Consider the following 27397-nt stretch of genomic DNA (forward strand, 5'->3'; position numbering starts at 1 on the left):
TCAGGAGGCCAACTGGTGCTGCCCCAAGTGTACTAGGGCCTGGGCACACCCCAGCACAACCACAAAACCGAGAAAGGTCTCCAGAGCTGCTCAGCTTCAGGCAACAACCCTGTTCATGATGAGGAGTCAGGACAGCATGGTCAGAAGGCCCTCTTCCTGCTCTTGGCAATGTGGCACCTCTGCCAATAGCAAAGACTTCCCAGCAGAGGTTCTTTGGGACCTAGATAAGGCAGCATGACCACAGCAGCTGGTGGTGTACAAGCCCTCTAGCCCAAGTAGGACACTGGGCTCAGCCTCTTGAACACTCTGACTCCTATACATCCCACAAGGCCCAAGCCTACTTCCTCTTTAAAGACTAGCCTGTCCACTCCAGCCCTCTGATTATTCCCTTCTCCTGGGGTTCACAGAGTCTGGGGTAATCATCATAACAGCTGATGTTTAAGGAGGGGCACAATGTTCCAGGCACTGTCCACACTCTTTACCCACATTTTCTCCTGTGGTTTCAAGACCCTGTGAGGTGGTACTATTATCTCATTTTACAGATGAGGAAACCGAGGTTCTGAGAGGTACAGTAACTTACTCAGATGCACATGCCAGCAAGTGGCTGTGCCTGAATCTGAATCCAGACACTGGCTTCTTGTGTCTGCCCCCTTAACTGCCACACTACTGACTGTAACCAAATGCCTGGAAAAACACTGGGCCTGGGAACCAGAGGACCTGATCCCCATCCCACTTAGACCCTGGATCAGGTCACTCCATGTTTCCTTAACTATGAGAGTATGAAAGGGTTGGACTAGATCACCAAGAACCCCTCTGCTCTAAGGATGTTGTCTTACGGGACCACCCTCATCCTCTCCTACACTGGGGTGACCCAAGTATGTCATGCACATGTCTGGGTTTTGATGGCCTATTTCTCAACATGAATAAGTGCCCTCCATGACTTAATTTAGGGAATGAGATTGACGATCCCATGAAGATCTTCCTTACAGTCCATGTGTTCCTCCTTTGGGCCGGGCCCTGTGAGGGGCTCTGCCATGTGCATCTGCTCCCTTGGTCTCACCAGCTCATTCACTCAATTCTCATTGACTGGAGAGTGTGCCAAAGAAATTCTCAACCTAGGATGCTAAAAGGGGTCAGCAAATAATTGCATTGTCACAAGCACAGAAGAAGAGCAACACTCAAGAGAAGTATGTGTGTGTGTGTGTGTGTGTGTGTGTGTGTGTGTGTGTATGTGTATGTGTGTGTGTGTATGGGGTTGGGAAGAAAGGTGAGGCTATGTCATCTGTATTTAACAGGTGAGGAACCACACTTGGGAGGCAGAACATTCCTAGCTCTCACAGTGAAGAAATGGCAGGACTGGAATTTAAACCTGGGTCCTCTTAGCCCCAAGTTTCCTGCCCTTCTCTCTCCACTGAGGAATGGTTATTCACATTTATACACCTGGTGTGAGGCTTCCAATATGCATGCACACATCCCTCATGTCTAACCAAACCACACACTTCCTCAGGCCAGGCTTTCTCTGCACCTGGGCAGCAGGCATGGGGGGAGATGGACAGGCCTGAGGGGCAGATGGGAAGGACTAGGATGGAGCTGGAGGGGGACTGAGTTCTACTCCCAGATTCTGGCTTGGATGAGTGGGTGGAAGGAGGTGCTGGTCAGAGAAAGGAAGAATTTGGGGGAACTGGGGTTCAAGGGCATGAATATTTCAGGCTCATTTCTGAAGGGTGAGTGGCTAGCATTCTAGCTTCTTCTAGCCGCCTCTTCTTCCACCAAATCACTCTCTGGGCCTTCTTTTCCCAGGTCATCTTTGTGGGTTTTTTGGGTTTTTTATTTATTTATTAAGAGAGAGAGAATCCCAAGCAGGCTCCATACTGTAAGCACAGAGCCTGACACAGGGCTTGAACTCATGAACCATGAGATCATGACCTGAGCTTCAGTCAAGAGTCAATGCTTAACCAACTGAGCCACTCAGGCACCTCTCTCAGGTCATCTTTGGAAGAGAGGAGGAAAGTAGGATACTGAGGACCACACATAACTATGCCACATGATCCAATCTGAACAGACCAGTGTCTGCCGTGTCCAGCAACATCATGCAGGAAGCTGGTTCAGAAACATGGCAGAGGATTTCGCATCTGGGAATGTCAGGACAGCTGACATTTGTTTACAGCCTGCTAGGTAATAAGTGCTTTCATATACATCTATCTTCTGGTCCTCCCACCATCCTAGCAGACAGCCTCCCATAAATGAAGGACACTGACGCTTGAAAAACAGTAAAGGTTTGTCGGAGGGAAGGAAAGGTGAGAAAGGGAAAGAAAATGGATTTTTATCAAGGACCTGTTCCTCACCAGGAATCAACCTCTGTGTTTTCACATGTATTAACAGATCTATTCTCTCAAAATCTCTACATGTACTATTAATAGCTCCAATTTACAGATGAGGAAATGGCTCCATTAAGTAATTTAAGAACCCAGTGCAGAGAGATTCAGATGCAACGCCCAGTGCCAGGCTCTCAAGTCCAGAGTTCATTCATTCACTCCACATATTCAGCTGATACCATTTCTCCAGCATCTATTATTATGCTGCACATTTAGGAATAAAGAGGTAAACAAAACAGGCAAGCTTCTGTCATGCTAGATTGTAAATGTACCAAGCGTTGACAGAGAAGTCCAAGGTGCTGAGGGAAGACCTGACAGGTAGCCAACTGTGCTTCCCTGGAGAAGCATTTGAGCAAAAAGCAGATGAACAATGACCAGGAGTTAGCAGGGCAGAGTGAGCCTGGAGAGGAGGAGTGTTCTAAGCAGATGGAACAGCATGTGCAAAGGATCTGAGCTGCTAAAGAGTTTATGATGCTCCGGGTGGTTGGAGAATAGCCTGGGACCAGGTAAGTGGTGGGCATGATCAGAGTAGTTTCTTTTTTTTTCTTTTCTTTTCTTTTTTCTTTTCTTTTTCTTCCTTCCTTCCCTTTCTCTTTCTCTTTCTTTCTAGTTTATTTTGAGACAGAGAGAGAGAGAGTGTGTGTGTGTGTGTGTGTGCACGCATGCCCATGCGAGCAGGAGAGGGGCAGAGAGAGTGGGAGAGAGAAAGAGATCCCAAGTAGGCTCTGTGCTGCAAGCTGACACAGGGCTCTATCCCACGAACCATGAGATCACGACCTGAGTCGAGATCAAGAGTGGGACACTTAACCGACTAAGCCACCCAGGCACCCCCAGAGTGGTTTTTAAATAAGACTCTAACTGCTAAGTGGAGGATGGCCTGGAGGGAAAGCAGAGGTGGGTTAGGGGGCTCTCCTAGCCATGTGAGAGGAAAAGGAAGATGAAGAAGGGCTGGGCTGGGAGTGGTAGCAGAGGACTTGGGAAGAAGTGAGTAGATTTGCAAGCTACTGAGGAGGTAAATCCACAGGGTTTGTGTGGAGAGACGGAGGGGAAGGCAGTGGCAGTACCTGTCAGGTACCCCAGGCCTGCAGCCCCTCACCCCTACTATCAGGGCAAGGTGCTGCAGTTGAGGCACCATGCTAGATCTTATCCCTGTAAGAAGTGGGTTCTAAACCTTGGAGTCAATAGAGACTTTCCTTTGTTTTTTTTGGAATGCCATGACATCCATGTGCCACACCTGGGCTCACCCACTTAGCAACATTCACTCCAACAGCACAAGCCTGCAATTGCATATGGTATTATTCGCTCATTAAGTCTGAAAGAAACTATTTTACTCCTGCCCAAAGGCCTGTAAAAAGACATCTTTCAGTAAATCCACCACCAGACTCTCCAAGACAGTGAATTCTAGAGTCCTCCTCACCTTCTGTGGCTGCCTCATTTGCCACTACGTCCCTGGCGACGGGGCCCGACTGCCCAGCCAAGGATGGGGTCACTGCTGCCAGGAACCAGGCTGGGCCAGAGATGCCGCACATGGCACTTTATTCCTGCTTCTGATATATACAGGTATGTACAGTTGGTGTGAGCCTATGGTACACTATTTCACAAAATTATCTTACATCCTGTGCACACTTCTGGGCGGGAAGTGACAGACTGCTCCGAAAAGCCCACGGCTAGTGGAGGGAAAGGATGCTCACAGGAGCCACCCCCTCTCCAAAGACATTCACGGGGGCTGCCCGCCCCCTTCCCCAGTACTGAGGCCCTCCCACGGACCATCTGGACCTCCCACCTGCTCTCAGCGCTAGTTTCTTCCTGAGTCTTTCTCCTCGAGTGGAAGAACATTTTGTGGGGGAGGAGGAAGCAGCAGCAATGGCTCCCACTCACCGACGGTGGCCCTGCTGCCCACCACCCAGAGCCTGACTGCCCCTATTGGACGTGGACAGCAGGAGCGGAATCCTCCCCATGCTGTGGGCCCTGGTGCACCCTGGCCTCACGGGGCGCTAGCATGCATCTTCTCCAGGCAGCTCGTCCAGAACGTGACCAGCCGGTTGTCGCGGTTGATGCAGAAGTCCGTGAAATCCCTGAGCAGCCGATCAGCAAACTTCTCATCCCCTGTGGCACTAGATCGCCACGTCTTGGTCAGCATGGTGTTGTAGGCCCAGTTGTAGCCAACCCGCTCCTCACAGAACATGTTCTGGTTAGTGGAGCTGGTGGAGTTTCGCCGACGTCGCTGTTGCCCCGAGAACTTTCGCCTGGAGTAGGGCAGCTGCAGGAACACTGTTCCTGAGAAGCAAGATGCCCTGTGTCACCACCACCACTGGGAGGGTTCCCAGGGCAGATGTGGTGGCTCTGCAACCACAGGCTCAATCAAGAGAAGCCGCCCCCGAGCATAGGCTCCTGCCACAGGGACCCACCTGCCCCACGTTTTGCCTGCAGGGTCTCACCTGTAACATGGATGTACTGAGGCTTGTTCTCGGCAGGGAAGTTAAAAGCAGAAGCAGAATATTTATCTTGTACAAACCCAAACCTAAGGGAAGGATGGGAAGACACACAGATTAGGGCCTCCTCAGCTAAAGGGACAAGGGGAACAAATGTGACTAAGAGGACTGACAGCCTGAGCTAGAGGGGCCTGGAAAGATCTCTTTCAAGATGGAACATTCAAGAGGCGCCTGCGTGGCTCAGTCAAAGTGTCCGACTTTGGCTCAGGTCATGATGTCGCAGTTTGCGGGTTTGAGCCCCATGTTGGGCTCTGTGCTGGCGGCTCCGAGGCTGAAGCCTGCGTCAGATTCTGTGTCTCCCTCTCTCTCTGCCTCCCCCCCACTCATGCTCTGTCTTTCTCTCTCTCAAAAATAAACATTAAAAAAAAAAAAAAAAGATGGCTGCTTCTTTTCTCCCATCCCGTACCTCTTCTCTGCCTCTCACTGGAATCCACATCACGCCCTATGTGGGGCAAGGTGCCCATCCACATGCTTGAGAGGGGAAGGTCCTTATCTTAATTCACCTAGCCACACCTCTTTCCCTTAGTTCTACCAGACAAACACATAGTAGGCCCTCGAACAAGGCTCTGAATTGAAATAGAATAAATTATCTTAACTGAAATCCTCTTCTTAAAAATGAGGCACACGATTCTAGGGCTCTCTGCTTTGCTGTGTTCTAGAAATGGGCAAGAGGAGCCACTTTTCATCTATGACTTATTAGATTCTGCTTCTCATCTATGGCTTGTTCTATTCCGGGTTTTTCTATTTCCATCACACACATTTATTACAGCTCTACCTGCTAAGTGCTGTAAAGGACACATTAACAGATGTGGCTCTTGCCCTGAGTCTGAGAGGTTTATGTAATGAAGGCAGCAATGTAGGTAGAACTAAAGGAGGTAAAACACCTGTCTCCTTTTCACTGCATCCTCTATATAAGCTGTCAGCTTTACACTGACATTCACTAATTATTTATCAAAGAACACATGAAATCAAATATGCAAGTTAAATGGACAAGCTAATGTGCACTCAAAGCTCTGTCATGTATAGGCTGACCCTATCATGTGTAGGAATGGCTCTGGATTTTGCCTTTCTTCCTCTCCATTTTCCAATTAAGGCTATTTATTTACTCAGCATAGATCAGCCTGACCAGACTCTTGCCTCATTTCTTCTTTAGATCATGAGGAAGATCTTTAAGTTTAAAAAGGCAATTTAAACACATGGTGCTTGGCCCCCTCACTGTCCTCTTGGGGAGCACATGAGCCAGGACTATGGTGAGGGCGGGGCAGGGGGGGTGGTGCTCAGTCCCACCCAGACAAAAATAAAGGAGGAGCTGGGGAGCCACAGCAGGGGTAGGATGGATGGATCAGCTTCTCTGGACCCATCTCTAACGCCATCCGAGATGAATCTTATGGATGGGCTAATGTTTCCTTTTGGAGCCACATTCTAACCTAGAGTTCCATTCTGTGCAAAAGCTATTCTGGGCACGGCACATTGCCTTGGTGCTTAAACGGAAACAAAAATGAGAAAAATGTATATACCCTTGTCCCCCAGGGACCCCTAAACTAGTGTAATAGATGGATAGAGTGTATTGGAAAAAAAGGAGGGATTTAGAGAGGAGAGACCTGGGAATCTGTGGTGGAACAAGACTGACAGGTATAGAACGGGGGTGGGGGCTTAGGGGAGAAGGTTTAGTGGGTAAGGTGGGTCTGGGTGGAGAAGGGGGAGCAGGGTGAGGTGGGGAAGGGGGAGCATGTTTAGGTATAGGGACACACAGTAGAGTCCATGCAGTGATACACAGAATAGAAGACGTGAAGAGTCTGAAGGCTGAAAAAGCACTCTGAAGAGGACAGGGCAAAGTTTAGATATGCCTAGGATCTAGATGAGTTTGGATCAGGAGGGGAATGCTGTGAAGAAAAAAGCACATCTGACACATAAAGGCCATGTCCCAAGTGACATCTAGTCAGCAAAATCCAACGACCACCCAATGATATCCATGGGAAGCATCAGACCTGCTTATAAACTTGTCAGTTGGCTGGGGTCTTCCTAATAATACCTACGGCCTACCAAGGGCTTCTTAGGTGCTGGGAACTCCAGAGAACCCTCCCGACAACCCAGTGAAGGGTGAGAAAATGAAGGTGAAGCAGTTCCAAAACTTGTTCACGGTTCCTCAGCCAGATGCTGGTGGAGGCGGAGGTGAACCAGGCTTGTCTGCTTCCTGCATCGAGGCCCTTTGCCACCGACCCACTGTACTTCCCACCTTTTGCCCCCAATCAGCACCCACTCCTGCTGAAAGAAGCAGCCAGTCTATGGTGGGCAGGGGGCAGGAGGGAGGTTCGTGGTGGGGTGGTAACAGCTTAAGATGTTTGAATAAGATGACAGGACACTGAAGAAGGTGCAGAGAGAGGATTATGGAAGCAGGAACAGAGGACTTACTTCTGCCATGATTAACATGAAGTGGACATTGCCTAGTGCATTCTGGAGACAAAGCTGGACTGGTTTGAGGGGTAGACAGCTAAGCCCAGGAAAGCCCTTTCCTGGCACACATATTAGGTGCCAGTAAAAACCTATGGACTTATCTATTGCTTTTTAACCCTTCATTATCTTTTCAACGTGTGTCTAGAGGCTTGAGACACGTTTTACAGTTTTTCATCTATGTAATCTCCTGGACAGCTTGGACCAGGGTCTTGTTGGAGGCTAAGGAGGGAGCTCTACGCTCTCCCTTCAACTGGAAGAAAGTAATGAGGTCCGAAAAACAATAGCTACAGGAACTGACAGGTAATGCTTATCTTTGAAACCAAGGCAAAGGGTCCTGTTGGAGGTCAGCAGCAAGGCTGTCATTGGTGGGCCAGATCCGTTTCCCCAGAAATGAAACAAACTGGGTTTGGGTTTGGTAATTGCTGGATAGTCACTGATGCCCTCCCACTATACCTTCTTGCTCAGGGACCAACCTGTGTGCAATGGCTTCCTGGAAAAGGTGCATTCGATCCCAGTATGTTTCCGGTTCAAAGCCTAAAAGGAGAAAAGAATAAAAGCAGGGGTCTGATTCCAAGGTTTGTAATTCTTCCTGGCTTTGGCCTTCTGTACCCTTCACTTCTCTTGGCCATTTCTCCCCCGTCAGCTTAAGCACGCTTTTCCACACTACCTGCTTTTGAAAGACCAGCCTCTGTCCCAAGGACCAATTGTGTTTTCTCACCATCCCTTCCCCAAAGCTCTATCAGGTTCTGAAAAGCACTCGTTGCTCACACTCAGCAACGAGTGTGAGCTACCGGAACTTGATGTAAGCCTCGTTCTAATGACTCCCTATACCAAAAGTGGAAAGGAACATGATGTTAAAGTACAAACAAAAGATAAGCTTTACATGCATGTTATCTGCTTCTAAGGAGAAAAAAAAATTTTTTTATTACCAATGTTCCATTTCCCTACAAGGAAGGACAATATTATAAGCTCCATTTTAGGAATGGGGAAATCGAAGCAAATAAATACAAAAATTATTTTTGGAAAAGTGATAGGCTGGGGAGGGCAGGAGGGCACAGAAGTGCCTTTCTCCATTGCCCGCATCATTGCTCCAGCCTCGCTTCTTCTGCACAGCTGGTGTGAAGACTGAGAGCTGATGAGGAGGTGGAGGCTGAGGCCAGGTGTCACACAGCAACAGGCAATGGGCCAGCACTGCTCTTGGGACCAAGATGCTGACGGCTGGAGGTGCAACTTCACGAGACATGAAAACAGGGGCTCTGTACGCTTTGGAATTTTCTATCTAGGATACATTTGAAGGTTCTAGGCAACTAAAGAGCAAAAAAGAAAGAAAAAAGGCTTTGGCTTTAATAGGAAAAACACGTACAGCAGCTTCCTCGTCAGATGTTTAAGATTTTGTATCCACTGTAATTGGAAGGGGAGATAATAGGAAGAGAGTAGCACAGAAGCAAGAAAATCGACTTTTAGATTTAAGTCCTTATTCCTTTAAACTAGGCCTCCTTTCTTCAGTAACCATGCCTGTAACCATGGCAACCAACAGAGGATGCTGGTCTTAAAGCCTGGGTTACAACTGGCAGGGAAAACCATCAGCTCACACAAAAAATGTCCTCCAATGCCAGCCTTGCCAGCAATCCTGTGCTGTTACAGTGAAGGTGGAAAACCCCAGAAGAATCTCTGGCTGGTGTGGGGGAAGTGTCTCCTGAGCATATTAAAAACAGTAGCATGAGGCAGTTGCCTGGCTTGAAATCATCAGATACGAATATAATCATGTGGCATTTCAGGACTGTAATGGTCCTCTCATAGCCTTAGCTGCTGTGAGGTTAGAGAATGTGTGTGTGTGTGTGTGTGTGTGTGTGTGTGTGCGTGCACTCGCGTGTGTGTATGTGTGTGTGAAGAGCACTCTGTCGACTCTAAGGATCACAGATCTATGCCCTCTAGTGGCTCTGTGGGGCCCACCTGGAACCCCAGCCATCACTGGAAACACTGTGTCTACATAAAAATGTCTTCTGAGATGTAAACAAAGAATATACAGACAGGCCTTTGGAACACAAGCTGTTTGTACCACCGGGGCAGCCCGTCACAGGAAAGGTGCGGGGACACTTAGTGTGGTCTCCCTGACCTGGAGGGACCTCTCACCCCCGGGCTGTTCTCTTCCACCAACCATGATGCAGACTTACATGGACAAAAGAAGAAACCACTTCCCTTACACCAAAAGTTTTTCCATTCACACTTACAATTTCTACATCTGAGAAACCAAAGGGCTACTGTTTTTTTTTTTAACTTTTCATTTTAAAAAAGGTCATCTGTGAGTTCACCAAGAGCTCTGGAGGAGCTCTTTACATGTTCATCACAATGGGCAACTAATTGGTGATAAAAAGTTCTGTGCTGTGTGAAGTAAGTCTTGTTCCTTCTGTCTGTCCTACACCTGCCCTCAGAGATCGGCTGGGCTCAGGTGGAGCAGCAGGGTGGCTCAGCCCATTGTCTCCCCACATTTAGATTGACAGCCCTCTCAGGGGAAGGGCTCAGAGCCCTGCTGTCCTCCTATGAGCCCCCTCCTGCTCTGTCTTCCTTGCGATGCAGGACTCGAGCCACATGTAGTGTTCCAGGTGCTGACACAGTACAGCTTTGCAAAATAGGACGCTGTATCTTGTTCTGCTTTCAATGCCTCCCTTAAGGTTCAAATTCCCACAGCCCAAGCCAGTAAGGCTGGAGCACAGAAAGGAGAGTGTGGGGAGAATACCAGTGCCACTCGTGATTTACAGTGTATCATACCTTCTCCCACTCACCATCTGCTCCAGGTCTCACAAGGGTCTTCCTGAGTTGGCAAGGCAGCTTTAAACTTTATGTGCTCTCATTTGAGGGATAAGGAATTTGAAGCTCAGAGACATTAAGTGACTTACCCAGGGTTACCCAGCCACTAAGTGAAAAACCAGCATTAAACCTAGATCATTTTGATCCCTTGTCCAAAGGCTCCCTCTGTGCACTAGGCTGTGTCAATTAGATACCTAGAGAGGTGGCCTTACTCATGGAGATAGAACCTCCGGAGGGGAGTATCTCTTACTATCGAACAGATGCTCACTGCCCTCCTTGAGCAGGCAGCTGATGTTGAGTGGGATGAAGAGCTGAGCTCGAAGTGGATCACCATACAGGTAACTGGGCAGCGCAAAGGGACCCTCCAAAACGGGGACCAACAGAAAGCCGCAGGAAGTAGCTTTTCGGTGCCAGCCTTGGACCTGGTGGGAAGCACAGAAACAGTGTCATCTCCAAGTTAATTCAGACAAGAGAAAATACTTCCCAAGGAGCGAAGCCACCACAGTGGCGGCATACATATTGATTGGCATGTTCATTTATTAATGTTCACTGGATCCAAACCAATCCTGGTCAGGAAAATGCACAGTTTAACCTCCTGACAAATACCTGAAAAACTGTGAGTTAAGCACACAGCTCGTCCTCACAGCTTTATGCAACTTCAGTGTTTCTTCTGGAAGGAAGAGACTGGAGAGAGCTATTTCTTGCCTCCTAAATCGCCTTCTCATTCTACAGGATGTTGTAGGAAGGTCACAGGATATAAGTTAAGTCCTTCTAATTATGTCCTTTATCAAAAATTTACTAAGTCCAAAGTATCAAATAGGAAAACAATCCACTCAAGCTGGCTGAAAGGGACATGACGCAGGGTGCGAGATGACTGTGGTGGCCTCTGGCCAAAAGCGATAAGCCCTGACCTGGCGGAATGAGAGCCACTCTCCCACAAACTCCCAAAAGCTGTCTGTCCAAAGATTGAGAACAAAAGTTAACTGCGGCAGCAAGACAAACCTCCTCATCAATAACATTTTCTCAGAGAAAAGTGGCAATTTTCTACATTTTAAGATATTTTTTTAATCATAAAACTGTGTATATTTAAAAAAAAAAAGTTGGTGCACATGGCTCTGGCATACAGAAGAGATTTGTGTTAAATGTTATTTCAAAAAAATCTAGTTTGAGCCATAACTTGATTTAAACAAATATGAGTATGTCAAAAATTGAAGGGGACCACTCTTAGCTGTTTTCCCAGAAACACCTGTAACAACAACAATATATCAACAACAAAAACAAGATCTCTGTTCAACCAAAATAACTTTTTTAAAGATTTTATTAAAAAAAATTTTTTTTAAAGTTTATTTTGAGAAAGAACACAAGTGGAGAGGGGGCAGAGAGAGAGAGGGAGACAGAGGATCCAAAGTGAGCTCTGTGCTGACAATAGAGAGCCTGATGTGGGACTCAAACTCACAAACCGTGAGATCATGACCTGAACTAAAGTCAGACACTTAACACCAAGGCTCTTTTTATTTTATGTAATATTTTTAAATGTCATATTTTATATTATAAATATGCATTATAATATTATAAATATTATATAATATAAATATGTGCATAATATTTACCCTAATAAAATGTGATTTATAACAAATTTGGACACTACCTTAAAATAATAATTAATCTACAGTGCGCCTGGGTGGCTAAGTCAGTTAAGCATCCGACTTCAGCTCAGGTCATGATTTCACAGTTCATGGGTTCGAGCCCTGCGTCCAGTTCTGTGCTGACAGCTCAGAGCTTGGAGCCTGCTTCAGATTCTGTGTCTCCCTCTCTCTCTGCCCCTCCCCTACTCATGTTCTCTGTGTCAAAAATAAATTAAAAAACATTAAAAAAAATTTTTTTAATAATAATTAATCTACACTAGAGATTTCTAAAAACCTAACAACCTAACAAAATATAGTTGACTCTTGAACAACATGGGGTTAGGGATGCCACCACCCCATGCAGTAAAAAATCTGAATATAACTTTTGGCTCCCGAAAAACTTATGCTTACAATAAAGTTAGAAAAAAGAAAACATTATTAAGAAAATCATAAGAGAAAATACATTTATAGTCCTGTCCTGTACTTCTAAAAAAAAAAAAAATCCACATATAAGTGGATCCATGCAGTTCAAACCTGTGTTGTTCAAGGTTCAAAACTGTAATGATAAAGGGATTAGCAGCTTTCCGTGGGTTTTACATGAATTGGTGTGAAAAGTGTATTTTGAAAAGACTGTTGCCATATTCCCCTGAGGAGATAAATACTCTTCTTTCTGCCAAACTGTGACTATATGTGCATGTCCATGAATGTTATGGTCATGTTCTGAGGTAGGACTATTAGTGGGGCTTCCAAGGAGAATGCTTAGCCTATTGGGTCAGAGGGTTAGTTCTGCCTGGAGGGAGTGGTCATCTCAGTGTTGACTGGCTGGGGAAGTGCCAGTGACTTCTATAAGCTGAACCAGACAGGTGGCTTGGTGTCTTTTTTGATTTGGACCTTAAGTATGTTCCAGTGTTCCAGGGGAGGGGTCCTCAGGGGCACTAAGGCCATGTGCTGGCAGACTGGGGCTGGACAGACAGAGACCCAGACAAATCTCTTCCCCAGGATATCATGTCTTGTGGGACAAAACTAGGCCTCTGAGCCCTGGACAGAAAAACTATATGCTGGCAGCTGATGTTGTGCTCACTCTCTTTGGTCATCTCCTAGCTTTCCATAAAGTCTTTCTGAACTTTCTGGCTGCTCTCAGCTCCGTGATGAGATGTTTGAGCCAGTGTGGGAGGAGAGCGGGACCCTGTTAAAGCTTGAGAAAAACATTCCTTTGGATTGAAGGGGAGAGTGTATAAAATGAGTGGCAGACTGCAAAGATGGTTAAAGAGAGCACCTGGAAGATACTGACAGCTTGGCTATGGAGTATCTGTTCCACAGGTGCTGGGACTGAGGGTGGGGAGTGGCCTGAGTATGGGCAATGAGTGACCTGATTAGACAGGCCAGGGAAGACTGGAGGAGGAAAGACAGGCAGAAGACCAATTAAAAGAGGGCTTCTGAGCTCTGGCACTCATGACATCTGGGCTGGTTAATTCTTTGCCCTAGAGACTGTCCTGTGAGATGCATTGTAGGATGATGCACAACATCCTTGGCCTGTACCCACTAGATGCCAGTGGGTGCACTCTTCTACCATTTCTGCCAAGTAAAACTGTTTCCAGATATTACCAAATGCTCCCACAGGGGCAAAACTGCACATTCCCCCAACCCCTGTTGAGAGGTAGGGTTAAAAGCAGTCATGTTCATTGATAGGGACTGGTTAAGTAAATGATGATACAAACAATGAGGCAAAACAAAAACAAAAACAAAAACACAACAATGAGGCAGACTTATTTTTGCTGATACTGAGGATATATAATAGGACAAAACAAAATGCAACACTAGTTGCACTTGAACCTTGAACAACACTAGTTTGAAATGCTTGGGTCCACTTATATATGAGTTTTTGTTTTTGTTTTTGTTTTTTAATAAATATGGAAGAGTACTATAAAGGTATTATCTCTTCCTTGTGACTTCCTTAAAAAAAGGAAATCTTACTTTATTGTAAGAACACAGTATGTAATACATATATATAGCATACAAAATATGTGTGACTTGACTGTTTAAGTTATCATTAAGGCTTCAGTTTAACAATAGGGTATTAGTAGTTAAGTTTTTGGGAAGTCAAAAGCTAGACTTGAATTTTTTACTGCATGGAAGGTCGGCATCCCCAGACCCTCCATTGTTCAAGTGTCAACTAAGTATGTAGTCCAAGCTACCATATGTTAAAAAAAAAAAAAAAAAAAGGGCAACAAAGCTTTGTATATGCATATAATCTCTCTAGAAGTACACTCAATAAAGTGGTAGGGTATTGCTTTTATTTTATTTTTTTTAATATTTTATTTAATCTTTAAACCCAGTGTGGGGCTTGAACCCACGACCTCAAGATCAAGAGTTGCATGCTCTACTGACTGAGCCCCAGGTGGTTGCTTTTAGATGGGAGTCCCAGGGAACAGGATAGGACAAGGCTGGGAGAGGGACTTTTCACTCTAGACCAGTGATTCTCAACTGGGGGCAATACTCCTCTTCCCTGGGGACATGTAGCAATACCTGCAGATGTTTTGTTTGTCACAAGGAGGGTGTGTTACTGGCATTTAGGGTAGAGGCCACAGATGCTGCCCAAAATCCTACAATGCACAGGACAGCCCCCCCACAAGAGAAAATTATCTGGCCCTAGATATCAAGAGTGCCAAGGCTGAGGGGCACCTGGGTGGCTCAGTCAGTTGAGTTGCCGACTTCAGCTCAGGTCATGATCTCATGGTTCGTGAGGTCGAGCCCCACATCAGGTTCTGGGCTAATAGCTCAGAGCCTGGAGCCTGCTTTGGAATCTGTGTCTCTCCCCCTCTCCCGCTCACACTCTATTTCTCTCTCTCTCAAAAGTAAATAAACATTTAAAAAAAATTTTTTTTAATAAACAAATAAAGTAAAAAAAAAAAAGAGTGCCAAGGCTGAGAAATCCCAACCTATTCCCTTTAAGCTGTTTGAATTTTTTACTGTGTTTAAATTTTTTGTATGAGGCTATTCCAGCAGTGTAGGTGAAAGGTAACTGGAGCCTGAACTAAAGAAAACAAAAAGTGACATGAATCTCTACCAAGCATCCACTGTCCCCCTCTGCAAGGTGAGCCAAGGCCCTGACCACAGCATGAGGAGGTTCTCACCATCTCGAAGAGGACGGCAGCGGTCACTGCCATCCAGTGGAGCTTGATCTCGAAGGCCGCATTCAGGGAGAAGTTGCCATGATAGTAACAGCTGCACCACTCTAACCGGTCTGTGCGGTTGTTCACATCCACATCCAGGGTCACAGTCCTCTGCTCCGGGACAGTGGCAGCTATGTCAGAGCATTGGAGGGGTCCCAAGAGAGAGAGGGAAAAGAAGGAGCGGGATGAAGAGGAAGAACAAAATGCAGAATTACCTAACAGAAAATCACAGATTCTAGAAGCTTCCTGAAAATCATCTAGTCTGGGGGTCGGCCAGCTTTTTCCATAAAGGGACAGATAATATTTTAGGCTTCACAGGCTATGTGGTCCCTGTTTCAGCTACTCAACTCTGTCATCATAGTGCACAGCAGCCAGAGATGTTATGTAAATGAATAGGTTGGGCTGTGTTCCAGTAAAACTTTATTTACAAAAAACAGAAGGATTTTTTTTTTAGGGCAGTGAAACTATTCTGTATGATACTACAACGGTGGATACCTGTCATTACATATCTGTCTAAACCCGAGATGTACACACCAAGAGTGAACTCTAATGGAAACCTTGGGTGGTGGCATGTTAACGTAGGTTCAATTGTAACAAATGCCCTGTTCTGGAGCAGGGCATTGATAGCGCGTGTGTTGGGGCAGGAAGTATATGAAAACTCTGTACTTTCTACTCAATTTTGCTGTGAGCCAAAAAGTGCTCTAAAAATAAAAATTATTATACAACAAACAAACAGATGGTAGTCCAGATTTGGCTGGTTAATAATGCCACAGTTTGCCTCCCCCAGTCTGATCCAACTCCTTCACTTACAGATGAGGAAGTAGTAGTAGCCCATGGAAGGGAAATGCCTTGCCCAAGACCAGAGTCAGAGCTTCAGCTTCAGGCTGAACTCCAGATCTTCTCATTCCAGTGACCCACAGAAGGACACAATGGGACAGACAGCACAGACCACAGTGAGGAGGAAGTCTTGATTTTCTGGTTTCAACCCAGGAAGGCAATAGTTCTACAATATGTTCTCAAGAAATGAAACCTCATAATGAAGCTCAACACCCTGTTCCATGGACTGTGTTGCTTTCAGATCCCAGGTCGGTTTCAGACTAGCTCATCCTGTCTGGAACTCCTGCTCAGAAATCATACTCAAACCCAAGATAGGGATGTTTTAGAGATGGATCAATCAAGCTCCTGACCAGACTAATAGCACTAAACAGGCTCAGAAGTAATGAAAAGATCAGGGCTCTGCTCTGCCTGACTGGGCAGTGCTAGACCTAGGGTTTCTACAAACCGTTATCAGCTCCTTTCGCCCCCGCCCCCGTGAATCCAATGGTATCTCTTTATCTGAAGCTGTTAGCTTAGTTCTGCATTTGGCAGGTAGAAGCCCTGAGTGGCTTTTATCACTGACAAGGACAAAACAGCTCTTGAGTCAGCAATTTTAATGAACTTCTGTTGGGAGGCAGTGGAGCCATGGCTTAGGATGGTGAATGGGTATACAGCTTATCATTCTCTCAAAACCAGAACATGTAAAATGGGAAATGTTCTTGATGTCGAGTTGGAAAATCTGAGCTCTGCCATTTAGCCGTGTGCCCGAGAACATTCTTCAATTCCCCTGGTTTAGTTCCTCGTTTGCAAACTGAGATGGTGCCCGCCCAGCTGCTTCACAGAGTAGGGGTGAGGATCAAGTAAAACATGGCTGCCAAGGGGTCACAGATTACCTCCTGCTTTCTCCTTTAGCCACCTCACTTGCAGCTCTCCTGTTCTTCCCTCCTCCCCATTTAGGCTACAAGCTCACCAGTGCTCAATCTGAGGCCTGTCAATGACTCCCATGGATACTGCTTAGCTATCTATGACACTTCAGGCTAAAGAACATGGCAACTCCAATGCTAAAAGTCTCATCAAAACTAATTTTTATCTCTGCCTTGTGTTCCTGATTCATAGTCCAACCACAGTAGCCTTTCACTTAATAGCCTCAATCAAGGGAGGAAAGCTTTGTTCTCTGGTCTTGGACAGTATATTCCTCCCCCGTGTGAAAAGCCCAGGTCACAAAAGAAAGGGCACTCGACAAACACCAGCAGTGATCTCGCACATCTCTTTTCTCCCATCTGGCATATTCAGTTCAGAACAGGCTGGTGTGAGGAAGCCCAAGGAAGTATACTGTTCAGCAAAGTAAACAGTTATAGGCTCAAGATACCACTGGCTTCATACTTCAGGAGTGAGATCTGACAGTATGGATGCGGCCAGCAGGCTGATGTTGGCAAGGGTGTAAGCCCCAGCCAAGTTGCAGCTTTTAGCGCCTTTTCTGAATCACTCCTTACTTCCATAAGAACAGACTTATTCACCTTGGGACAGTGAGATATAGTGAGTCCCAATAAATAAGTACAAACCCAGAGAAGGAACAGACTGAGCATCCTTTACCAGGGTCACAGCGAGGGGGCTAGCAATGACCTGGGCAGGGGATCAGTGCCACCGGAGGAGAGAGTGCAGTCTCAGGTAGGACACTGGAGATCAACGTTAACAACCGGAGCTGCCCAATAACAGAAAAAGTAGTCACAAGAGTGAGTGTCCTGTTGAGAGTTTTCAGGGAGCAGCTGGCTCCCCACTTATTAGGAGTGGGATGGAAAATATTCACACGTCAGGGTTTGGACCAAGATGCTCAGCAGCCTCTTCTGACCCTGAGACCTAGTGGGGTTATCAAGAAAAAGCTGAGAAGTAAAAGGTATCTGCGTGGGCTTAAGGGACTTGGTGCTGCTTCTTCCAGAGTCTCAGATGCCCCTATGGCTTCATAGCTCAGTGACACAGGGTGACATGAGTGGGGGAGTGGGAGTCACCACAGGCCAGGGCAGATAGGACTGTGCAGCATCATCAGGCATATTAAAACAGCTTACTGCTGAGAAAAACAGCTTTCCAGTTAAGAATCAGAAATGTTTAAAGAGGAACATGTCAAAACAAACAAAAAAGGGAGCAGGTCATAAATGATACATAGGCCCTTTTCCCCCTATAAATCATGTTAATTTTTTTCCTGAGGAAAAACCCCAACACTGAAGACAGTCCAATTCAAAAACAACTCATCTTTCTCACTTAGGTAAATGACACAGCAGAAGTCTATATTCTAACCTGAAAAAAAAGATGGGGAAAAGTATCTCATATTTTAACACAAAGGTCTGAGGGGTGTTACCAGATAGAATTAGCAGTAATAATGCTGTGTCAGGTTTAAAAGGACAAGAAACTCACTTCCTGTTGGAGGGGTGATGGGAAAAGAAGCAGATGAGTGAAATTCCCCTGTAACAATCATGGGAGCCACTGGAAAGCTAATAAAGGGATATCTTCAAGAAAATATGCATGCATGTGAGACTGTCTAGTTTCAGAATCAATGCTGACCCTCTAATGCCCATGTGCAGACACCAGTGAAGAACGCCTGCTTAATAAACTACCTGCCAAAGACATAAATCCTCTCTTCTCCCTTACTCTCCCTATGTTTTGGACAGATGACTTATTTTTCCATATGCTGCTCCTCTTTATGTGCAATTTTCTGAAGTAAACTGGTTAAAAGTATCTTTTAACCAAAGCTAAACTGAAATGATTTGAATCTCATCTTGAGCCTGGGACTATGGTGGGCAAGAGAGAGTTCTACCAGCCTGCTGAAGGAGACTCTGGAAATGACGATGTTCATACAGAAACTGTCAAGATAGCCTCCAGAACCAGGGTGATGACACAAAGGGGAAAGTTCCTAAGCATTTTCCAGGAGCAGTAACTCAAACCAAGGAGTAAGCAGGGACGTTGGGCAATGTCAGGAGATATTCTGTCACACTTGAGGGTGGGGTGCTACTGGTAACTAGCAGGTAGGGAGTATGTGGCCTCTTTGTTTCCAAAAGATTTCAAAGGTGGAGAATTAGAAATGCAAAACAAGGCAGAGGGGAAGGCGTGACTACCTGGGGGACAGAGGAGCCACTCTCTTCAGTTTTGTCTTCTCCATGCCCCAGTGTTCACAGTGCTGGGGTGAGGCTATAAGGTGAGTCAAAGCTGTCTGGATCCAAGTGAATCTGAGGATCTGGAAACTGTAATACCTATTAACATTTCCATTCTAGCAGCTGGGCATCGCCAGGCAAACTAAGTAGAAGGTGCTATTTCACTGCAGTCTAGTCTACATTACATTTCCTTCCTTTCTTCCTTCTAGAGGCCTTTTAGGATCTCTCTCTCTAACCTGCTATTGAGACAAACCTCATGACACCCTGCCTAGAGCACACATTATACCAACCCATCAGTCCAGTCCTTGAGAACAGGGGTCCCATTTCCTACCAGAGGCCACCACCATTCAATAAGTGGGTGTTTTGTCCCTATCTTGGAGCTGCAGGGACCAAAGAAAAGCAGGAAGACTCCTAGTTTACATTCCTCAATGTGGTAAGTACATTTGGGGAGGAAGGGTAGAGGGCAGATTTGCACTCAGCCTGAGTGTTTAGAACGGATAAACTTCAAGGTTCCTTCTTCTTCAGAGATCCTAGGACACTAAGATCCTAGGAAGGCCTGTGGCGGGTACTAAACCAGAAGCGAGCACCAGCTCATACCCCCTGTATTCTGGATGCTTCTTGGGAAAAATGGCCACATTGTCTATTCTCTCCTATTTGTGCAGGATTAGCACTGTGCCCTGATTTAAGAACTGTCTAACACTGTTTATTGGTTGAGACAATGAGCTTGACCCATGCAGCCAGTGGGAGCTAGTGCAGGAGCCCACCATGCAGACGAACAGAGTACCAGTATGATAGCTGCAGTGGCTCTAATCCTGGTCCACATGGCATTGTTCCCTTGGCTGGCTGCCACTCTCCCTCAGCCACCCACCAGCGCATCCCCAGGTCCCATCTGGGTCGAGCATCTACCTAAAAGTGCAGCTGCCTGGCTCCGCCCCCCAAAGCTTCGGCTGAAAGAGCTGTGTCTGCTTGCATAGGAGGCTGGCCGGCTGGGCAGCCAGGGCAAGAGGAAAGCAGGAATCTCGGAGTGTAAGAGTTCTTCAGCTACAAAGGCCACCTCAAACCACTTGCGCTGGAAGCTGGCGAAGTCATCCACTGCTGTCGTGTGCCAGGTAGTGGGCTGCTGCATGGCCACTGGGAAAAGCAAAGGGGAGAGAAAGTGCTTATTTTCTTGATGCAACGCTGAACCTTGAAAACACTATGCCAAGTAAAAGTAGCCATACAGAAGAGATCACATATTACACGATACCACTTAAATGAAATGTCCAGAATAGGCCAATCCTTAGAGACTGAAGGCAGATTGGTGGTGGCCAGGGGCAGCCGGGAAGAGAAGTTTGGCAGTGACTGTTAACATGCACAAGGTTTCCTTTCAGGGTGATGGAAACGATCTGGACCTAGACAGAGGTGGTGGTGGTTGCACAACACTGGGAATGTACTAAATGCCAGTGTTCACTTGAAAATGGTTAATTTTATGTTACATGAATTTTACTTCAGTTAAAAAAATATGTTTTATCCTCAGTTTCAGACCTCTATTTTCAGAGCAGGTAACAGTAACCAGGTTTTTTTCTACTTGAAGGTAAAAGAGGTATCTATTGGCCAAACTGGGAACATAAGGGAAGAGGTGGCAGCAGACATATCAGTGGCTACCAGAAAAACACCTGCACAGATCCACTTCTGACACATTCTTGGATAAGAGAGCATAGAGAGAGGGCACTAGCTGCTTCATCTGATGCATGTATGATTCCTGAAATCCAGAGGCTGAGAAGCCATTTGTCTGCAGGAGGGGGTCACTTCCAGCCAAGGTCCTGGTGGGCAATGGCTGGACTGGACAAGCGAGTGTCTCCAGCTCTGACCTCGCTGGAATTGGTCCCCCTCTTGGGAATTGTTTTCTCATTAAAAGGAAAAAAAAAAAAAGACTTAAATTGTATCTTAGATGGGGCGCCTGGGTGGCGCAGTCAGTTAAGCGTCCGACTTCAGCCAGGTCACGATCTCGCGGTCCGGGAGTTCGAGCCCCGCGTCGGGCTCTGGGCTGATGGCTCAGAGCCTGGAGCCTGTTTCCGATTCTGTGTCTCCCTCTCTCTCTGCCCCTCCCCCGTTCATGCTCTGTCTCTCTCTGTCCCAAAAATAAATAAACGTTGGAAAAAAAAAAAAATTAAAAAAAAATTTAAAAAAAAAAAAGGAAAAAAAAAAGACTTAAATTGTATCTTAGAAAGCATGCTAGGATTTAATAGTCTTTCTGGGGTAAGAAATGGAGTCTAACAAGTAAAAAGTGCTGTAAGTTACTGATTAGAGCCTGGCATGTTATACTCAGAACCACCTGTACTGAATGGGTGGGAGGGGCACTGTAATTAAAAAGGGTAACCAAAAAATGGCCCGTGGGGATTTCCTCACACCAGATCCCTTGGCCTCTTTTAGGTTTATCTTCCATCCACACCGCTGTGATGAAGAACATACTATAGCTTTAAGAAATACTTGTCACTCTGATTATGCTTAAATTAAGTACAAATGCTCAGGAAGCTGACAGATCTGTCTTCTTAGAATACAAAGTCACACAAGGAACTCAAGAAGCACCATCACTTTAAAGAGCAAGCCAACAGGAAAAACACTTGCCCCTTTGGGCAACAGCATTCGCCTCATCTCTGACCTCGGTCAGGTTCTTTGTCCATGACTATCTTGTAGAAATAGAAGCCGTAGATGAAGGTCCGCCAGACTTCACCAGATGCGTGTGTGATGAGCTGCTCTTCCAGCATTTTCTAGAAGGAGAGACATTGAAACTCTAAAATTCCTGTGGAGGGACATCTTAGAGGTATAGCCCTCGTTTATACGCTGGAGTCAAGGGAGTGACAAAACATCGAGGAGACCCTACCCATCACCCCTCATCAGCCATGATGATTGCTCTATGATAAATGTTGTTCCTGATGTGAATTATATTACACAATGCAAATACATATTATAACACCATCAATTATTTCAAACATACGAAAAATATAAAGAAGATCCAGGTACACCACCACACAACTCGAACAAAGTGAACATTTTGCTTATACTGACTTCAGATCTTTTCTTTCTTTCTTTCCTTTTTTTTTTTTTGTTCATTTTATTTATTTTAGAATGAAAGAGACAGAGAGTGGGGAAGTGGGGAAGAGGGAGAGAGAGAATCATAAGCAAGCTCTACAATCAGCATGGAGTCTGACCTCAGGCATGATCCCACAAATCTGGGATCATGACCTGAGCTGAAATCAAGAGTCAAACACTCAACTGATTGAGCCACCCAGGTGCCCTGACTTCAGATCTTTTTATAAAAAAAGAAAGGGGGAGCAGGGGGAATGCCTGGGTGGCTCAGTCAGTTGAGCACCAGACTCTTTGTTTTGGCTCAGGTCATGATCTCACAGTTCATAAGTTTGAGCCCTGTGTGGAACCTGTGCTGACAGCATGGATCCTGTTTGGGATTCTCTCTCTTCCTTTCTCTCTGCTCCCCCTCCCCCCACTCTTCCTCTCTCTCCCTCAAAAATAAACTTAAATATGGACTCTAATATGTCCCATTCCTCCTCCTCTCTCACCAAACCACCAAATAAGTGGTTAGTGTAATGTTGCATTAGTGTAATGTAGTATGATGTTATTCTCATGCAGGTTTTAATAATTTTATTATATAGACATGTATTGATAAAGAATATGAGGTATTTTCATGAGATTTTAAATTTTATTTTATTTTATTATTTTTTTTTTTTTAATTTTTTTTCAACGTTTTTTTTTAATTTATTTTGGGGACAGAGAGAGACAGAGCGTGAGCGGGGGAGGGGCAGAGAGAGAGGGAGACACAGAATCGGAAACAGGCTCCAGGCTCCGAGCCATCAGCCCAGAGCCCGACGCGGGGCTCGAACTCACGGACCGCGAGATCATGACCTGGCTGAAGTCGGACGCTCAACCGACTGCGCCACCCAGGCGCCCCGAGATTTTAAATTTTAAATAAAGGACATAATACTATTGTTATTTTGTATATTGGATTTTCACTCAACATCATGCTTCAGACATTTATCCATGTTGACATGTGTCCCTCCAGCTCATTCATTCTACCTGCTGTAGAAACATTCCAATGTGCAAACAAGAAAATTCAATTCTTAGAGAGACAGGAGTATATGTAATAAGGCACAGGCCATGCAAAACTGCCTATTACGACCCCCAAAGAGACAGCTGAGGATTGCATGCTTATTTTTTTTAATTTTTTTTTAATGCTTATTTTTTTATTTTTGAGGGAGACAGAGAGAGAGAAAGAGAGAGAGAGAGAGAGTGCAAGTGTGAGCAGGGCAGGGGCAGAGAGAGGGAGACACAGAATCCAAAGTAGGCTCCAGGCTCTGAGCTGTCAGCACAGAGCCAGAGACTGCATACATATTTAAGTCAGTTACTGATTTTACATTTCAGTGATGACAAGCCAGCTGGTCAGCATGGTAGTTATTTCTAGTGGGGTCCTCTGTGTGGACAGAATGGTGTGAACCACATCAGCCAACTTGACCTTTCCTATTTTTTTCCTCTCGAGCTTAAACAGTGTCATTAAATTCAGCAAGTGTTTGCTACATGCCTACACCATGTGCCAAACAGCATGATGATATACAAATGGACAAGAAGAGGTAGCTCTGCCCTCAAGAAGTCTGGTCAAGGTGGGAGACAAATGAAATGAGATAGAATTTTCCTTCTGTTGTGCTAAGTGCTATGACAGAGTAAAATACAGGGCACCAGAAGGTCCATGAGGCAGAGCCTTGGATCCTGAATGAGCAGGAGTTGACCAGGGGGGATATAGGGGCTCAAGGTCAGAGGGAAGGCATTTCCTGGGAATCTTTTACAGAGATTCCTCCAAGGTTCAAAAGTGCAGACTCCATCCAGAACATTTCAGCTCATGATAAATTCTGACAGATCTTTAAGTCAAGGTATAGTGTCTTTCAAATCAAAACCTGTGGGTTCATTGATTCCAGACAGGCCTCACACTTACTAAAAACAGAGCTTCACCCCAACCTACAGATCACATTACTGAAAAGGGCAGCTGCTTCAGAGACCAGCTCTGATTTCATGGGGGTCTGAGCAGACAGTTCTGTGGGTCCTGCCCACACTCTCTCACCTGCATGATGTCGATGGCCATTGCCTGCGTCTGGACACCCTCCACATTGTTCACCAGCCAGTGCACCACCTCCGCACTGATGAAGCAGCATGGCGAGAGGCCCTTCTGTTCCGAGAGCAGCTGGACTCCTGTCCTGAATTCCAACGTGGCGGGCAGGAAGCAGGGTATGTATGCACAAGGGCAACAAGCAGAAAGAGAACATGAAAAAGAAGGGACTCCCACTAAAGCACTGAATATCTGAAGGAAGGACCTGTGCAGCACAATTTCTCTACACTATTCCTAAACCCACAGAAATCCGCAGGACAGAACAAAAGGTGTTATAGGGGAAAAAGGAAAAGAGGAAGGAAGAAGGATCTGACATTTAGAGCATTACCTATATTTGTCAGGCATTATACTAGGTAACTTACATAATTATTTCATTTAGTTCTTATATCAAACCTGTGACTTAGCCACTAGTATCCCATTTTACAAACAAGATAACAGAGGCTGAGAGAGGTCAAGTAACCTGTGCAAGGTCTCGCAGCTGGTGAGCAATACAACCAGGTATGAATCCACCAAATCACACTGCCTGTGCATCACCATGGCTCAGGCCTGTGGGATCCTCCCGCCCTTGCACTCAAACACATGATGAGCCACTTACGAGGGGTGCTTCATGGCTTCTAGGATCTCCGTCAGGGTGGAGGATGAGGTTAAGGAGCTTGCTGCCAACTGCTGAGAGCTGTAAACAGAGTGTCCAGTCAGCAAAGCAAAAAGGCACATTCACGGTCATAAGCATGAACCTTAGGAACTACTCCCTCTACTTCTTACAGAGCTAGAGGCCAAAGATGACATTGATACTGATGGTGTTCAAGCAAATGCTAGACAGCTACATCCTTAGGGATATCTCAGAGGGGTTCCTGCTTTCAAAGTGTACACATTAAGATAAAAAAAAAAAATCAAAGTGGTTTTGTGTTCAGATTTGCTTCCCTTAATAAGCACCTCCCCTTTTAATAATGCCTCAGGCACTTCCAAGAGATCTCCGTGGACTGTTCTGATTTTGCCCCCAAGGCCCTCCCCATCATTTAACCTCACCAGAGAGTGCCAGGTAATGAGGTAAGAGCATGGGGACAGAAGCCCAGTATCTTCACTTACCAGCTGGAGGGGCTCTAACTTTTCTTGGCCTAAGTTTCCTCATCTTTAGAGGGGGATGATACTATTCCTAGATTTCAGTGTTGTTGTGAGGCTAATGCATGTAAAATAGCACGTGTAGGGCTGATACCCACAAAACCCTAAAAGGTAAACATTACTGAATATAATAACATCAACCTTTTGAAACTCAGATTAAAGGAGCAGATGAAGGTCAAAGAGCTGAGAAGTATCAGGGTCCAGGTTTGAATCCAGGTCTGACTGCTTCCAGAGCCCGTATCTTTCTACCACCTATTGCCTGAGTTCTTCCTCAATGGGCTGATGGTACCTTTATTTTTGATTTATTTATTTTTTTATTATTTAAAAAAAATTTTTTTTTTAATGTTTATTTATTTTTGAGACAGAGAGAGACAGAGCATGAACGGGGGAGGGTCAGAGAGAGAGAGGGAGACACAGAATCCGAAGCAGGCTCCAGGCTCTGAGCTGTCAGCACAGAGCCTGACGCGGGGCTCGAACTCACGGACCGTGAGATCATGACCTGAGCCAAAGTCGGACGCTCAACCAACTGAGCCACCCAGGTGCCCCTATTTATTATTTTTTAAAATGTCTATTTATTTATTTTTGAGAGAGAGTGAGGGAGGGGCAGAGAGAGAGAGGGAGACAGAGAATCCCAAGCAGGCTCCGCATTGTCAGCACAGAGCCTGACGTGGGGCTCAAACTCACGAACCATGAGATCGTGACCTGAGCTGAAATCAAGACTCGGATGCTTAACCAACTGAGCCACCCAGACTCCCCTGGGCTGATGGTACCTTTAAACATGCTTAATACTCAGCAGCTGAGCCCAGTTCACTGGGTGTGGGACATTCATGGACATGTACTATACTAAATCTGGGGCTTGTTCCAGAAGCTCAAGTCCATAAAACTTCTCTCTTTCCTCAGCCTCAGCCTTCTCCTATTTGGAGGGTCCAGGACTCAGTGGAACATTTCAGGATCTCAAGTTAAAAAAAGCCTGTGAAGGGACACCTGGGTGGCTCAGTCAGTTAAGCATCTGACTTCGGCCCAGGTCAAGATCTCACAGTTCATGAGTTCAAGCCCTGCATCAGGTTCTGTGATGCCAGCACAGAGTCCACTTCAGATCCTCTGTCCTCCTCTCTCTCTGCCCCTGGCCCACTTGCTCTCTCTCTGTCAAAAAAGAAATAAAAACTTGGGACCTCATCAAAATAAAAAGCTTCTGCACAGCGAAGAAAACAATCAGCAAAACTAAAAGGCAACTGACAGAATGGGAGAAGATATTTGCAAATGACATATCAGATAAAGGGTTAGTATCCAAAATCTATAAAGAACTTATCAAACTCAAAACCCAAAAAACAAATAACCCAGTGAAGAAATGGGCAAAAGACATGAACAGACACTTCTCCAAAGAAGACATCCGGATGGCCAACCGACACATGAAAAAATGCTCAACATCACTCATCATCAGGGAAATACAAATCAAAACCACAATGAGATACCACTTTACACCTGTCAAAATGGCTAACATTAACAACTCAGGCAACAACAGATGTTGGCGAGGATGTGGAGAAAGAGGATCTCTTTTGCATTGTTGGTGGGAATGCAAGCGGTGCAGCCACTCTGGAAAACAGTATGGAGGTTCCTCAAAAGATTAAAAATAGAACTACCCTATGACCCAGCAATTGCACTACTAGGCATTTATCCACAGGATACAGGGGTGCTGTTTCGAAGGGACACATGCACCCCCATGTTTATAGCAGCACTATCAACAATAGCCAAAGTATGGAAAGAGACCAAATGTCCATCAATGGATGAATGGATAAAGAAGATGTGGTATATATATACAATGGAGTATTAGTTGGCAATCAAAAAGAATGAAATCTTGCCATGTGCAACTACGTGGATGGAACTGGAGGCTATTATGCTAAGTGAAACTAGAGAAAGAGAAAAATCATATGATTTCACTCATATGAGGACTTTAAGAGACAAAACAGATGAACATAAGGGAAGGGAAACAAAAATAATATAAAAACAGGGAGGGGGACAAAACAGAAGAGACTCATAAATATGGAGAACAAACTGAGGGTTACTGGAGGGGTTGTGGGAGGGGGGATGGACTAAATGGGTAAGGGGCACTAAGAAATCTACTCCTGAAATCATTGTTGCACTATATGCTAATTGGGATGTAAATTTTAAAAAATAAAAAATAAAAATAAATAAATAAATAAATAAAAACTTAAACAACAAAACAAAAACTGTGAAGACCA

The 27397-nt window shown here is 45.5% G+C and overlaps 1 protein-coding gene across 1 annotated transcript in view; it reads right to left on the bottom strand.

Annotated features, from left to right (window-relative positions):
- Nucleotides 1-3894: 3894 nt before the first annotated feature.
- DEPDC5 (DEP domain containing 5, GATOR1 subcomplex subunit) overlaps nucleotides 3895-27397 on the bottom strand; it is a 127680-nt gene continuing 104177 nt past the window's right edge. The window contains exons 34-42 of the mRNA XM_047087915.1: nucleotides 24634-24711; nucleotides 23994-24126; nucleotides 21528-21636; nucleotides 19793-20017; nucleotides 14889-15058; nucleotides 10380-10551; nucleotides 7795-7855; nucleotides 4814-4896; nucleotides 3895-4652 (exon numbers count right to left, since the gene is read on the bottom strand). Coding sequence (XP_046943871.1) covers nucleotides 4360-4652; nucleotides 4814-4896; nucleotides 7795-7855; nucleotides 10380-10551; nucleotides 14889-15058; nucleotides 19793-20017; nucleotides 21528-21636; nucleotides 23994-24126; nucleotides 24634-24711 — 1324 coding nt within the window. The 3' untranslated portion in view covers nucleotides 3895-4359. The remainder of the gene's footprint in view (nucleotides 4653-4813; nucleotides 4897-7794; nucleotides 7856-10379; nucleotides 10552-14888; nucleotides 15059-19792; nucleotides 20018-21527; nucleotides 21637-23993; nucleotides 24127-24633; nucleotides 24712-27397) is intronic.

This window comes from Lynx rufus, unplaced genomic scaffold (genome assembly GCF_022079265.1).
Source record: "Lynx rufus isolate CCGP_SWC_20201006 ecotype Redwood Valley unplaced genomic scaffold, mLynRuf1.p SCAF_24, whole genome shotgun sequence".
In the NCBI taxonomy this organism is placed as follows: domain Eukaryota; kingdom Metazoa; phylum Chordata; class Mammalia; order Carnivora; family Felidae; genus Lynx; species Lynx rufus.